Source organism: Leptopilina heterotoma, unplaced genomic scaffold (assembly GCF_015476425.1).
Source record: "Leptopilina heterotoma isolate Lh14 unplaced genomic scaffold, ASM1547642v1 Lhet_90, whole genome shotgun sequence".
In the NCBI taxonomy this organism is placed as follows: Eukaryota; Metazoa; Arthropoda; class Insecta; order Hymenoptera; family Figitidae; genus Leptopilina; species Leptopilina heterotoma.
Genome location: NW_025111194.1, coordinates 1,706,782 through 1,722,602, shown reverse-complemented (window position 1 = coordinate 1,722,602; position 15,821 = coordinate 1,706,782). Strand labels below are relative to the sequence as shown.

General features: G+C 24.4%; 2 protein-coding genes across 8 annotated transcripts in view; one reads left to right on the top strand and one right to left on the bottom strand.

Annotated features, from left to right (window-relative positions):
• LOC122511822 (gamma-aminobutyric acid receptor alpha-like) overlaps positions 1-15,821 on the top strand; it is a 37,380-nt gene that overhangs the window by 7,893 nt on the left and 13,666 nt on the right. For 5 of the 6 annotated variants that reach the window (XM_043627322.1, XM_043627323.1, XM_043627318.1 and 2 more), the window contains 2 exons: positions 13,407-13,545; positions 15,274-15,466. In XM_043627322.1, the coding sequence (XP_043483257.1) occupies positions 13,442-13,545; positions 15,274-15,466 (297 nt within the window). In that variant the 5' untranslated portion in view covers positions 13,407-13,441. Of the gene's footprint in view, positions 1-13,084; positions 13,253-13,406; positions 13,546-15,273; positions 15,467-15,821 lie in introns of those variants that run through there. The other variant, XM_043627321.1, reaches the window with a different exon arrangement.
• Positions 4,421-8,528, bottom strand: LOC122511824 (arginine/serine-rich coiled-coil protein 2-like). Of its 2 annotated transcripts, none has more exons than XM_043627325.1 (5): positions 8,335-8,528; positions 7,386-7,563; positions 6,549-6,754; positions 5,639-5,898; positions 4,421-4,742 (listed from the first exon to the last, which is right to left on the bottom strand). In XM_043627325.1, the coding sequence occupies exons 2-5, from the start codon at positions 7,530-7,532 to the stop codon at positions 4,510-4,512; spliced, it is 846 nt and encodes a 281-aa protein (XP_043483260.1). In that variant the 5' UTR covers positions 7,533-7,563; positions 8,335-8,528; the 3' UTR covers positions 4,421-4,509. The 2 variants fall into 2 exon arrangements, with proteins under 2 accessions (XP_043483260.1, XP_043483259.1); XM_043627324.1 differs by having other exon boundaries at positions 5,639-5,913; positions 8,335-8,526.

Here is a 15,821-nt window from a genome sequence, read left to right as displayed (position 1 = left end):
AAACAAATCGATATCCCCAGGACGTCTCTGGGATATCCTGAATATCCCGGTGCTGTGAGGGAAAGATTTTTTTAAAAAATCGGAAAAAATAAAAAATTTTGTTACATTCTGATGATTTTGAGCGTTGAAATATAATTATTCTCATTTTTTTCTTGAAGATATATTATCAAAGTAACAAAATAAATAAAATCTACATGCGTTATTTGAATTATCTTTGATAAAATCTCATATTTGTTGGAAAAATCTCAAAAAAACATAATTTTTGAATTATTTTTACAATTTTGAGCGTAAAAATAAATTTTTTTTCTTATTTTCTCTTTGACATTCGTTATTAGTGTTACAAAATAAATAATATTGATAACTTTTATTCGTAACTCTTGTAAAAATTGCAAATTTTTTGTCAAAATCGCAAAAAATTATAGTTTTTGAAATATTTTTACAATTTTTGAGAGTACAAATAATTTTTTTCGTATTTTTTCTTTAAGATTTGTTATTAATTTCATAAAAGAAATACAGTCAATAATTTTCTTCTGTAACTTCTTTATCAAAATCGTATATTTTCTGAAAAATCAAAAATATTTTCTACTTTATTTTTTACAAAAAACTCTTTAAAAATTATATTGTTTATTCATCATTTTATCATTTTTAAAAAATTTCTCTAAATAACAAAAAAGAAGCTTTTACTAAAATAATTTTCCATCGAAAGAATTTTTAAGTACGCTAAAAAAAGTGTATTTACTATTTTCTTTAATAAACGCAAATTTACAGTAAGGAATTTTTTAATAAATCTGGTAAAAATTATTTTTTAATTCCATTTAATATCATTTTATTAAAAATTAATTGAATGGATGATGAAAACATTTGCCAAGTTTGAAATTAATGATGCGAATACACGATTTCCCTCAGCTCGATTAAAAATTGTGGAAAAAAAAATTTACCCTTCTCTCTTTCTCTCTTTTTTCTTTTTCTCTTTCTTTTGCTCTCGTTACACTTATATTATCGTTTCACGCGACAACCTTTAATGAGAGAAAAGAGCTTTTTACTTTCCTAATGGATTAGCTGTAAAAATTCTGTTAACGACCTAATATCTATATAATGCTGACTTTATTTACTAGAAAAACGTTTTCTTCTCAGATTTCGACCTCTTTTTTTTTATTTAAAAATAGAGGGGAAAAAAGCAGTTCGTCTCGAGAATATCATTCAAATGTGAATTTAAATTTATTATTATACTTCTTTCCAGACCGCGATAAATGAAATTTTTAAAACAAATTTCAAATTCAAGGAGTTCTTATTAACTTTAGTATTTTTACTTTTTTATAATGAAATCACAGATTTTATAACTGATTTTTTAAAAATTATTACGTCTTCTTTTGACTTGATAATAATTAATACTGTTAATTATCTTTAAAAAATTATCTCGTTTGGTTAAAAAAAAAAAAAAAAAAAAATTGTAAATAGATGTAATTTTTTTCAAATATTATTTCAAAAATCGTTTTGTTGATGCCGCAACATAGCGAGTGATGAATATTGTATTTTCAAAAAAAAAAAAAAAAAATCTTATGGCGCTCAAAAAAAACAACAAAGAAAATTCTTTCACGATCATCGACTTTCTTTCACATGAAAGAAAATTCGAAATATGTCACCAGAATGTATGCTCTTGACACATTTACATAAACTGTCGAGGCCAACTTGATGTCAGCAAAAAAAAATAATAATAAAAATAAAAAATGCGAAAAAAAACTTAAAAGTAAACATCAAAATCCTGAGCCAAAGTGTCTATAACTATTTTTTTAAATTCTTAGATGTTCAGAAATAGAAAAAACAGAACAAAAATCTTAAATCTAAATCAGCAATTTCCATCAGAAGATAAAAAAAAGCATAATAAATAATTAATTAATTAATAATTTTTAATCTAAACTTAATCAAATAATTAATAATGTACTTTAATTTATTTATTTATTAACGGGATGAATCGTTAATAAATAATTAATTACAAAATAATTTGTAATTAATTATGTAATATATTATATAAAAAAAAGTTCATTTAAAAAATTAATTTAAAAAATTTTTGAAACATTTAATTCTCAAATTTCGAACTTTTGTTTTTCGATATTTCCAATCTTGTTTATTTTTTATTAATTTATTTTCTTTTTGCATTCATTTTTATCCTTCTTTTTAAAAAATAACATTTTACATTGAAAAACAATGTTAAATTAATTTTTCCTGATTGTAAAATTACATAATTTATTTTCGAGAATTTAATTAGGTAAAAAGAGATTATAGTACTTAATTGATCGTTAATTTTGTAATTGAAAAAGCTTCTTTTATTTCGAATTGAAAAGGACATATAAAATTTCTCCTTTGAAGAATACAATTTTTTTTTTTTTTTTTTTTTTCTTTTTTTTTGAAATCTTTGAAAGAAAAGTTTCTAAAAGTAGAGCGGTGAAAAGTAAGTGAGAAAGAGTGAGAAAATGGGAAAAAAAAAGAAAAAAAGAAAAGAAGAGAGGAAAAAAAAGAGGGAAAAAAATTTTTTCCTGATAGAAAATGCAATTTTTTGAGCAAAAAGTTAAAGATCTGCAACGGGACCTTTTTCCACTGTATATACATACACGGACGGTGGCGGTAGTCTTTTTCGTACCTATATAGTAACGTAGTGCGCCACTGGCTAAACCGATAACACCAAAAAGCTTTCCCTATTCGCGTCGTTCGACCGAGCGAGAAATCGGAAGCTGGAATAAATTTTACCTCTATATGATATACACGACAAGTTTTTCTTCTCTATTTCGAGTAAAAAAAATCAAAAAAAAGAAAAAAATTTTTTTGTTTCGCCTCATGCGATAAAATAATAACATAACATTCAAAATCAAAAGTCGTAAAATATTTTTTTATTTCCACAAAGATAAATAAATTCAGTTTCAGGAAAATAATTCTAAATTATTTAGTTTCAAACATTTAGTTTAGAAAAATTATTATTATTACTATTATTATTTTTAATATAAATAATAATTTTGTTTATTTAGTTAATTTATGTTAATTTTTTCATTTACGTACTTAATTTGTTTATTTTGTTAATTAAAAATTATTTTGTTTATTTAATTTATTTAAATTAATTTATTTAAATTATTTATATATTTAGTTAACTAACTGTATCCGTAAATAAATACATTTATTAATAACAATCTACCTGTTTATTCATTCAACAAATTAATATAAATTAACTAAATAACGAAATTCACTCAAATTAAACTAATTTGTTTATTTGGTTAATTTAAATTCATTTGTTTGTTTAGTTAATTTTTTCACTTATGAACTTAAAGTTAATTTGTTTATTTAATTTATTTAAACAAATTGTTCGGTTCATTTGAAATATTTATTTACACTAGTTACTTATAACTGTATTCGTAAATAAATAAAAAAAAATAAATAAATTTGTTTATTTAGTTAATTTATTTCGTTCATTTAAATTAAATTGTTGCTTCGTTAATTTAAATCTATTTGTTAATTTAATTAATTTTTTCATTTGTATCCTTCTAACTAATTAGTTCATTCTGTTAATTGAAAGTTGTTTTGTTTATTTATTCAATTCAAAATTAATTTGTTTATTTAGTTTATTTAAATTAATTTGTTTAATTAGTTAATTTTATTCGTTTATTAATTAAATTGAAATAAATTAATTAGTTAATTACTTAGTTAATTATTTAAACTAATTTAATTATTTAATTACACTCGATTCTTGTTATAACGAATCTCGTTACAACGTTCTCTCGTTATAACGAACATTAAAACTCTCGATACAACGACAAAAAAAACACGAACGAATTTAAGAATTTAATTTAACCAAAATTTTGGTTAACTCAAAAAAAACGACAAATTTAATCGACTCTTAAATTTATTTAACCTAAAGAATCTAGTGATCCGATTATTATTAAAAATACTTACTTTTTCTTTAAACTGATTTCATAATTCAAAAACTTTTAATATAAATAAACATACTTTACGAAAAATTTAGCACGTATTTGACGTTTGAATAGAACGTGAAGTAGGATTCTCTCCTTTCGTCGTAATATCGAGATTTTGAAGTCCCGAGATCGTCGTTATAACGAGAATCGAGTGTATTAATTAATTAATTAATTAATTAATTAAATAATTAATTAATTAATTAACCAATCATGCCAAGAGGTTAAAATCAGATTTGTTTAAATTATTATTATTGAAAAATAATAATAATTTTATTAATAATAAAAAACAGATGTGTTTGAATAATTTTTATTAAAAATAATGTAGATAAACGTCAAAAAATAGCGAAAAAAAAACTAAAATAAAAAAATATAAACTTTAAAATTTACAATGTTTATAATGAAAAAAGAGAAATTTTTTTCTTCTTGAATTTTGAATTCGAAAATAATGTAAAATTGTTTCTCTTTTTTCTTGAATTACAAAACGCAAAGTCACATAAAAATTTACTGGACTTGAATTTTTTTTTTTCATTTCATATTTTTTTTTTAAATATTAAAGACTACTTTCGCTTCCGAAATTTTTGGTATCACAGTTATCAGCATCACGTCCAGAATGATCATTGTCATTGGCATCGTCATCGCACTCCATTGCATTCTGATTATCCGAGTCCTCAATTTGAGTGTCATTTCTCGTTTCGCTTCGATGTCGTGATTGTGAACGTCTTTTTGTTTTACTATCGGTCACTTCTTTTCTCTGGTCGTGCCTCGAATTCGATCTTCTCGATCCTGAAATTAGAGAAAAATATTTTCATTTTAATTTAAAAAATTGTTTTATTCATTTATTTTTATTTATTTCCTTGAATTATTTATTTATTATTTAGAAAATACATTTATCCTATTTTTTCATTTTTTTACTATTTTAATTATTTATTTCCATGCTCAACTATTTCAATTTTGTATTTTATTGTTTAAACAATTTAAATAATTTATTTAATTAAATTGTCTAAATTATATATTTATTGTTTAAATAATTTAAATTGTTCATTTGTTTAAATTATTTAAATTAAATTCTTTTAATTGTTTAAACAATTTGCATGATTTATTTATAAAAATAATTTTTAATGTTTATTATATTATGTTTAAATAATTTAAATTATTAATTTATGTAAATTGTTTAAACTATTTTAATTATTCATTTGTTTAAATTGTCTAAATTGTATATTTTATTGTTTAAATAATATAAATTATTTGTTTAAATTGTCTAAATCATATATTTTATTGTTTAAACAATTTAAATTGTTCATTTGCTTAAATTGTTTTAATTTTATTGTATTGTTTTAATTGTTTAAACAATTTGAATTATTTATTTATTTAATTAACTTTAGTAAATTATTTTGTTCATTAATTAATTTTAATTATTTATTTTACTGTTTAATTTCTTTAATTAACCATTAATTGATTAATTATTTATATACTTAACTTTTTAACTATTTATCTAATTTATTTATTAAATAATTAATTCATTATTTATCCAATTTGTTTATTAAGTATTTAAATTAATTTATTTAATTGTCAATTAGTGAAATATATTTTTTATTAATTTACTAATTAACAAAATATTTAATTAGCTCGTGAATTGATTAAATAATTAATTTATTAATTAGAGTGGAATTTTTTTTTACCATTTTCAGGCTTCGATTTTCGATTTCGATTACGACTCTCGTGTTCGGTGGCCGAAATTTCGGAATATTTGTCCGTCATTCGTTTGTGAAGTCGATCATCGTCACGAACTTTGGATTGTTTTAGAGATGATTTTTTATTATCGGACATTAATTCCGGATAATCCTCAATAGTCGCCCTCTTTCTTCCTCGTCTGCTACTTGCTTTTCCCCTTCTGCGATTTTCCTTTCTGCTTCGACTTCCTTTTCTCTTTTTGCTCCGACTACAACCACATGGCCTTAAATTTTATTTAAAAAATAAATAAATAAACAAATATTATTCAATTTTATTTTAAAAAACATTATTAAATAAACAAATATTATTAAATTTTATTTAAAAAATAAATAAACAAATATTATTCAATTTTATTTTAAAAACATTAATAAATAAATAAATATTACTAGCAAAAAGTCTAAAACATAAAAATAGAGAAAAACAATTATTAAAATTTATTAAAAAAATAATTAAACAAATATTATTAATTTTTGTTTTCAAACACAATAATAAATAAAAAAAAATGTCTTAAAATATAAAAATAGAGAAAAAGAATTATTTTCGAAAAGACAAGATTTAAAAAACATTGATTAAAATTTTTAAAAAAAATTTCTAGTGCGGTCTTTTTAAATTTTTTTTTTTTTTTTAATTTTAAAATTGAAAAAAAATAGAAAAAATTTATTTTAAAAAAATTTAAATGTAAATTAATTGAAATTATGAAAAAAAAATTGTTATTACTGTTTTTTATGTAAATTGTTTCTTGAATTCTAAAATATAAAGAAAAAAAATTTCGAAAAGAAAAAATTAAAAAAATTGATTGAAATTGAAAAAAAAAATTTTTTAGTTGAGTATTTTTGAAATTTTTTTTGTTTTAATTACTTTCCGCGGTCGTGAATGGAACCAAGGGGATCCACGGAATTTTTCTTAATCTCATCATTAACAGGCATTTCGTTGACTTTACAATTTTCATCGAGTCGTCTTTTTGAAGAATGCGTGATTTTTGATAATGAAATTATATTTTTATAACGACCATTTCGATGACGTAATATCCCCGCAGTCACTGCGTGTTTCAATGCTCGTTGCACCTGAAAAGCAAATAAATAAAAAGAACAATAATTATTGTCAAGAAAAAGAAATTGAAAATTTTTATTTACTCTTTTTCTTTATTTTTAATATTTCAATGTTTAATGTTTTTTTTATTGTTAGTATTTAATTTTCCGTTATTTTCAAAAAATATTATTTTGTGTTATTTTAAATATTTAACTTTTTATTTTTTAAAAAAATTTTTTTATTTATAATTTGCAAAACAAACAATTTTTTTATATTCAATATTTAGTTTTTCGTTACTTTTAATATTTAATTGTATTATTTTTTGAATATTTAATGTTTGGTTATTTTTAATATTTATTTTCTGGTTATTTTAAAATCTAACTTTTTGTTATTACATTGTTATTAAAAATGTTATTTATAAAAATATTTAAAAATGTTTACAAAAATATTTAAAAACATTGTTTATAAAAATATTAAAAATGTTATTTATAAAAATATTTAAAAATGTTGTTTACAAATTATTAAATTAATTAAATAAATGAATTAATACTAAATTAATTAATTAAATTAATCAAAGTCAAAAAATGAAGTATTTTCTTCATTTTACAAATTTTTGAAAAAAAAATTCCTTTAATTTTTTTTTTTTTTTGAGGGAAATTAACAAACCTGCATTGTTAGGTTTCTGTTGGGACCATTCGAGCCTTTCTTCACGAACTGAAGAATATCGCGAACTGACGAACCTTTCGTCTCGCCAAGATGAGCAACTGCATCCAAAACTCTCGCCATCAATTTCGGATTTGAAGGTCTAACCATTTTAACGCCGCTTTTTGTGAAGTTTCAGAATCTGAAAAAAAATTATTAAAATTTAATTATTGCCTTTTTAATTTAATTAAATTAATTAATTAAATTTATTTAAAATCTTATTTAAGAAAATATTTAAAAGAGTAAAATTTGTCAAAGACAAGAATAAAAAAAAATTTTCATAAATTTTAAATATTTTTAAACTTTTAAAATAATTAAAATTATCATGATAGAAAAATTTTCAAAATATATTAAAATTTTTGCAAAATTCTCTAAAAGTAAATCTTGAAGAAAATAAAAACAACGTGTCAATGTAAATCATCAATAGTCGATGTATTTTTTTTCCAAAATTGAAAAAAAAAATTTTTTCCATAAAATGCATAAGAGATCATAAATTCACGCGACTCGAGATTCTTCAAAACGATATGAATATAAAGGAAAAACATTTCACAATATAAAAAAACCCACGATGTAATTCTCATGAAAATCAGAAAAATGTCACTTATTTTATTTTTTTCCACAACAGGATCGTAAAAAAAAACAATTTTTATTTTTCTTCTTCACAAGATAACGCCGGACAAAAATAGAATTCTTTTTCTAAAAATTTTACTCAAAATTTAATTCAAATATATTCACCTTAAAATTTAATTTAATTATTCAATTTAATTATTTTATTTAAATTATCATTGATAAAATTCAAATTTTAATTCAATAGGTAAAAAAAGTAACCAAACGAAAAGTTGTCAAACAATTTATGTTTTATTTTTGTAAAGGAAAAACTGTTCTCTTTGTAAATTATATATTTTAAAAGTACCTTTTTTTTGCTAAATTGATTGGACGCGATGGAAATAAACTGCTCAGGAACAGAAAAACTCTTGTAAAAAACGTGAGAATTGTAAAATACGAAAAATTTTTTTTTTTGATCTCAAATCACGAACGAACTTAAAAAAACTGTGAAAAAACAATTTGTTTGCGAGTCGTTGCCTAGCAAAAATGATTTTCAATTGTTTTCACGATTTTAACGAATTTCATCTTCTATTGTTTAAATAAATTTTCCCTTATTTAATTAATTGAATTAATTATTTGATTTAATTAAGTAAAATTTATTATTATAAATAAAATAAATATTATCAATATTAATTATTAATTAATAAATATTATTATTTATATTATTATTAATTTTCATTATTTATTTTAATTAAACAATTAGTAGATATTAATTTAATAGAACAATTATTTTTATTTTTTAATAGTAATTTTTTATTATTATTTTTCAAATTATTAATATTTTACTGAAATATTTATTGATATTAACATTTTTGAAATTCACTATATTATTGAATGGACTTTCTCATCGAAATATTTCCAATTTGTATAATATTAGATATATATAATATTTATCAGAATTTTGCCAAAATTGGAAAACTAATCCCACGTACAATGGTTCTCAAATACTTTTCAAAACTAGTTCTCCCAAGAATTTCCCAAGCGGAAGCGTAAATAAGAGATTATTAAAGTTACGCGACTCAACTTTAAAAGTAAAAAATTCCATTTTAATTTATAAGTGAATAAAAAAATATAATTCTCTCTTTTTTCGAAAAACGCAAATTGATTATTCAATTGACTTAATTTTTAACTGCCGACGGTTTACACAATTTTACAATACAATAATATTTTGTTTTAATAACAAGTTATGCAACCAAAGAAAATTTTCTTTTTATATTATTATTTAAAATTAGGCCAAATTTTTTATTCTGATCCAACATTTTTTTTACTGCTGTTGAACAAGAAAGAAAATTTTGAAAAAAGTTGAAAAGAAAGTTAATTGTTTCAAGAATTGAAAATAATTTAACTGATTATTAAATAATGTTAATTTATTAAGTATTAATTATGAAGCAAAATCTTCTTATGAAAAGAGTAGATATGTAAATTAGATAAAAGAAATAAATATTTTTGTTATATGAAGTAAAAAAAATAATTTAGGTTTCGATAATTTGAAAACTAGTTTAATTGAAAGTGTTAGCAGCACGGCTGACTGAGGAATGACGCTCCAGAGAGAAATTCACCTGCTTTTATACTCCCATGGGCCTAACGGGAGGGGAGCTCTTAGGCGCGCTGCGATTGGCTGCCGTCTGCGCACGCGCAGCGACTTTACATCAAACAGCCAATCGCCGCTCGAGGAAGATCACCCCCACCTATTTTACGTTTTCGCATAAAAGGAGTTCCCTTCACTTACTGCATCATTTTAAATTCATAACTTAACACAATTTTTTTAGTTTAATCCAGATTCATGGAACTTTTACTTTTGTTATTAAAAATAAATTTAAATTCTTTTAAGAGAATTTAAATTTAATTTATTTAATGTATTTACATTATTTAAATTTATTCTAATTTAACGTAACGAACGAAATTAACGAGAAGAACGAAAGGAAGATTTAAAAAATAGAAAATTTTCCACTTGTCTAATCTGAATTACAATAATAAAAAAAATGGCTCGTGAACAGTGAAAGTAATTACCAAAATCCCTTTGATGTGTCCGGGAATCCAATAGATGAATATCTCTCTGTTGACGTTGATTTGGTACCATCGTCAAGTTTGCAATCACAAATTAAATGTTTCGAGTTGGCGTGTGATTTGTCACCTTGTGTCCTTTAATACACTCTGCGAACTTGCGAAAATCATTAACTGTCTCTTCATTCTGTTTCTATATTTACGTATAAAATATATAAAAAAAAATTATTCATAAAACTACAGGTATATAAATAATTATATACTCTGATGTATATAAAAACGTATAAAATCAAAAAATACGTAATAAAAAAAATATATAAATATAGGATTAAAAAATATAAAGACGCAATAAAGTAAAAAATCTTTATTCTTTTTCGAACCCCCCGTGTCTTTTATTATAATCCAGAGTGTTGTACTTGGTCACAGCAAATTACAGCGGCAAACATTCGTAATTACCTGTTTAATTTGCACAGCGAGGGAACACAATTCCAATTCTGATTGAACGATAATCAGAGGAGTTCAATAAAATTAACGTCTGACCACTGAATCGGTGTCACTATTATCGGAATTATTTGTTTGTACTCGACGGTAATTGAGTTCCACAAAAGGAATCCGTTTGATCCATACACGATTTACTATTTATACTCATCATATAATTTTGCATTTTCTTCCTGTTCCCTCTATTACGCGTTTTCACGATGCTTTGCTTTTCAATACATACCAAAAGGGAATAGCGTTTAATTTAATTACTTTTTCATTCTAAAATGAAATTATTTTTTTAATTTTTTGCTAATTCACGGAAAATTAATTTTTAAAAAGAAATATTTGGTACTGGAATTTTTTATTTGGAACTTTTATTAACCTGATTCATTTAATTGTCGCATATTTTTAATCTTTTGTATATTAATTTTCCTTAATTTATTTTTGAATTGTTTTTTTATTAGTTGATAAATATTAATTAGTTGTAAATGTTATATAGATAGTGTTTAATTAATAATGTTAATTTATTGAGTACTAAATAGAAATAAATCCTAGTATTAATGAGAATTAGAAATCAAATAATAACAGTGAGTTTCGTATTGAAAGAATAGAAAGTCTGTTGGATTGATGGTGTCAGTAGCACGGCTAATTAAGGAATGACGCTCCGTACCATTACCATTAAAAGATATTTATTGAGATCAGTAAAATACAGAGTAAAAAATACACATGTAGATTTGTAACTTAAACTATGGCTCCTATCTTTATTGCGATTTATCCATAGATATTCTTTTATGTTATGCTTAATATTTCTCTTTTAGTAAAAATATATATATCTATGTGTTTTAGGAAAAGTTTTATAAAAACCTAATTGATCTGATTTTCTATATAACAAAATTTAACAAAAAAATATAACTATGTAGGACTTATTTATACTATTTACATTATTTACAAGCTATTGTATTAGATGGTTAGGTAATTTATATTTAATTTTGAATGGCGCTTCGTTATACTTAATTTTACATGTGTTGCTTAAAATATCTAAATTATTTAACTTATTAGTATAAAAATCTTCAGTCAAACTATATATTATTTCTTTAACAGTTTTAATTTTTAATTTTCTATGCATAAGAATGACTTTTTTGCTTCTCTCAGCATTTAATATTAATCGTAAACATTTGTTTTGTAGTTTTTGTAACTTTTCAATATAGGTTTCATAAGTACTACCCCAGATGGGAGCTGCATATAACATAATAGGTCTAATTATCGTTTTGTAAATAATCTCTTTGTTTTGAATGCTCATTTTGCTTTTTCTATTTAAAAGGCAATATAATTGTCCAATTACTTTAAAAGTTTTAATTAGGGTTTCATTAATATGCTGAGTATAATTTAACTCGTTGTCTAAAAACATACCTAAGTATTTTACTTTAGGTTTAGGTTTAATTACTTCTTTGTACATTTCAAGTTCGGGGATAAAACTATCTTTTGGTTTGTGACTGAAAATTATAAATTCTGTTTTATTTGCATTAATTTTGAGCTTCCATTTGAGATAGTACTCTTCTAAAACTAAAATATATTTTTGGAGGTTTTGTGCTAATTGTTTCTTTCTCCAAGAGGAATTATATAACGCAGTATCGTCAGCAAATATTGCTATTTTGACTTTGTCATCCTTTGGTATGTCATTAATATAATATAAGAAAAGGATTGGGCCTAATACTGATCCTTGAGGGACTCCGGCTACTACATCTTTTACGGTAGATGTCTGACAATTTATATCTACTACAAATTTTCTATCTTTAAGATAGTTTGATACAATTTTGATCAAGTAATAATTTAATTTTAAATCATGTAATTTAACTATCAGACCTTTATGCCAGACAGTGTCAAATGCTTTTTCCATATCAAGGAAAACAGCGCCGGTGCTTTTATTTAAATTAAAATTTGTCGATATATGATCTACTAATCTAGCTAGTTGTTTAACAGTACAATGTTGAGATCTAAATCCAAATTGTTCAGGAATTAGTAGCTTATGTTCGAATTCAAAATTTTTAATTCTATTTAATATTATTGTTTCAAGAAGTTTACTTAGGCTGCAAAGTAGACTGATTGGTCTATAACTTAATGCTAATTTATGATTTTTACCTTGTTTTGGTATGGGGATTATTTTTGCACATTTCCAGCTTTGAGGAAAGTAGCCCTGTTTTAAGCAAGCATTGAAGATGTAGTTCAGTTGAACTATAGCTTTCTTTGGTAGCATTTTCAATATGATATTCTGAATTTTATCATGCCCCGGGGCTTTTTTAGACTTAGTTTTTGTAATTATCTTTTTGATTTCCCTTGGTGAAGATAATGACGCTCCGGGAGAGTTGAGCTGCTTTTATACGTCACACGGGGACTAGTGTGAGACGGGAGGGGAGATCCTAGACGCGCTGCGATTGGCCGCCGCCTGCGCGCGCGCGGGGACTTTACGTCGAACGACCAATCGCCGCGTGCCTTAGTGCTCCCCTCCCGTCGTTCGGAACTGTATAAAAGAGCCCGCTCACTGACTCGCTCTGCCATTCTTCGATCGTCGTTACTGCCGAGAACTTTGTATCAAATTAATTCTCAACAATTACAATTGATTTCCCAGCACCAAAAGAGCATTTTGTTGCTAATAACAATTACAATTATTTTCTCAGCACTAAGAAAATAATTTTTAATTAATAACAATAAGAATGAATTTCTTAGCATCAAGAAAACAGTTTGTTAGTATTTTACTAGACAAATAGCATATAATAAGTAATTAACAATAATTAATATGAATTAATAGTATTTGTTATTAATTTTTTTGTACATCACTCTGCACTATATATTTTCTTAGTATCCTAAATTTAAGGCATTGAATTTTCTTAATTACAGAAAACAATTTTGAGGGGTTCAGGCAAATCGAATTGATGATCCGATCGAGTAGGGGAAGCGAGGACCCGTTGGTGTCGATCATGAAGCAACGAGTCTTGCTCGCCCTCGCCAATTTAATTACATCCTACGCCTCATTTCTGTAAGTGTACTCGAAACTTTCCTGTAACTCCAATCCTGAATGTCAAGTATGCCTCTGTGAATTTTCTCATTTCCTTCCCTCCACCCCAAAATATTTATCTCGATTATTCTCATTAATTATACAGAACACTAATTTATTTCTAATTTTGTATTTTGAATTTTCTATTTCTAATACTTTATTTCTAAATTTCAATTAATTAATATAATTATAAAATCTTATTTTTTTTTCTTTCAATTTAAACCTAATTTATATCAATTTAAAGTTTGATGATATTTCGGATTTCCCCTTGGAGTTGATTAAGAGCGGAAAAAAAGAACAATTTTCCAGTTTGTTCTTTCTTAATTATATTGTACTTCAAAAAAAAAAAAAGTTCTTTCTCTCTAAAGCACTTGGTTTTTTATTCCCACGTAATCTTCGTTTAAGAACTCTCGTCAGACTTATAATCCACTCTCGTCTCGTGATTTTCCTCCTGCCGTGAAATTGCTTTCGCGTAACTTTCCCGGAGTATCGACGCTTTTCCGAATGACGGATCTAAAAATCTCTCGCGAATCAGAATAGCAAACGTAAATCCAAATCCTCATTGGATAAATAGAATAAAAAAAAAAATATTAGGGCAAAAAATCGTTATTTACCTAAATAAGCAATTTGGTTTATCATCTAATCAAATAAAAAATAAAATTTTATCCCCTGCTAGTGTTTTTTCTTTTTAGAATTTAGAACGCTTGGAGAATTTTTATAAAATTATATTCAAAAAGGAGGAAATTAATGTTAATTTTTAATTAATAATTTAAATAAATTTAACTTTCTTCTTATTGAATAAAAATGTTATTTTATTAAAATTTTCTGCTCATCAGCATTTTTGAAACTAAATTTTCGGTCGTCCCCTTACTTTAGAAAAAGTTTGAAAAGATTTTCTCTTTACATTTAGTTAGTTTCACATTACTTTTCCAGTCTTCTGTAGACTTCCGATTCGAAATCAAGAGTTTCACGAGAATTTGTTATTTACATCACTTTCTAGCTGTGTATGCAAATCAGGAACTGTGTATAAGGTTCCTGTGTACTTCAAAGGTGAAAATCTTAATTCATCTTGATTGAAAGATGATTGAAAATTGAGTTAAAAAATTTATTTAAACTGTAAAAATAAAAATTTGTACTTTTAAAAATTTTTTTAATGACGAATTTCTTATTCATTTTTTTTTTTAACTGAAACGTCTTTATTACTTCTTATTATTTATTCATTACTTTCCAGTGAATAAAATTTACTTTTCGATCTTTATTTTACAATATTTATATCAGCAAAAAAATTAAAATAATTTTAGTAAATATATTATAAAATAAAATTCCTTCTCTGTTCGACTAGAAATTTACTTCCATTTTCACTCTCAAAACTGAAATAAATGTCAGTGAAAAAATTGAATTTTCCCTTTAAAAGCCTTTCAAAATTGAAAGCTCGTAAGTTAAACTTCTTTGCAAAGAGAGCTTTTCAATTCAAGGCGTAGAATTTAAAATTGCTTTAAGGGATTCATAGCATAGTGGTACTTTTGCTTTCTTAAATTTTGAAGTCTAGGATTTTGACGGAACAAATTATTATTTTTGGAAAAAAAAATTCTACTGTATGATTCATACTGTTTAGTGAATTTAGTTTGAATTACAGGGAATAAAACGATCGTTTTCAACCCTTGGGAATATTTTAAGAAACTAAAACAGCAAAATTCGATTTTGTTCAAGGGCTGCAACTGGACCGAGAGCATCGACTCGACAAAGAACACAAAGCAACAATCATGGTAACATTAGTGAACTTTTGGATAATTTATTACGTGGATACGATAATAGTGTGAGGCCAGATTTTGGAGGTCCACCAGCGACGGTCGAAGTCGACATTATGGTCCGGAGCATGGGTCCCATTTCGGAAGTTGATATGGTAATTCTCAAATTTCTAATTATTTATTGTCTGAGAATATTTAGAAAAATCCGTATAAGTAGATTTAGTCTTAAAATATTCTAAATTTTTGTTACTAAAATATTTAATTTTGAAAAAAGAATTAAGGACTTAGATTTAGAAATAGAATTAAAGAAAAAAGTTCATTATTTCAAGAACCGGAGTTTCTTTAAGTAGAAAATTTTGGTAACGCGTTAGTCTGAAGATTGACGCTCTGCGGAGAGATCAGCTGCTTTTATACTCCACGCGGGGACTAATGGGAGACGGGGAGGGGAGCTCTTAGGCGCGCCGCGATTGGCCGTTCGCTGCGCACGCGCGGGCCCTTCACTTACAACGG

Coding starts and splice junctions, on each gene's coding strand:
- LOC122511824 (XM_043627324.1), bottom strand. CDS start 7,532: ATGGTTAGACCTTCAAATCCGAAATTGATGGCGAGAGTTTTGGATGCA. Junction 6,755..7,385: donor ACAGAAACCTAACAATGCAG/GTTTGTTAATTT, acceptor TTTGCTTTTCAG/GTGCAACGAGCATTGAAACA. Junction 4,743..5,638: donor AAAATCGAAGCCTGAAAATG/GTAAAAAAAAAT, acceptor CTCTAATTTCAG/GATCGAGAAGATCGAATTCG.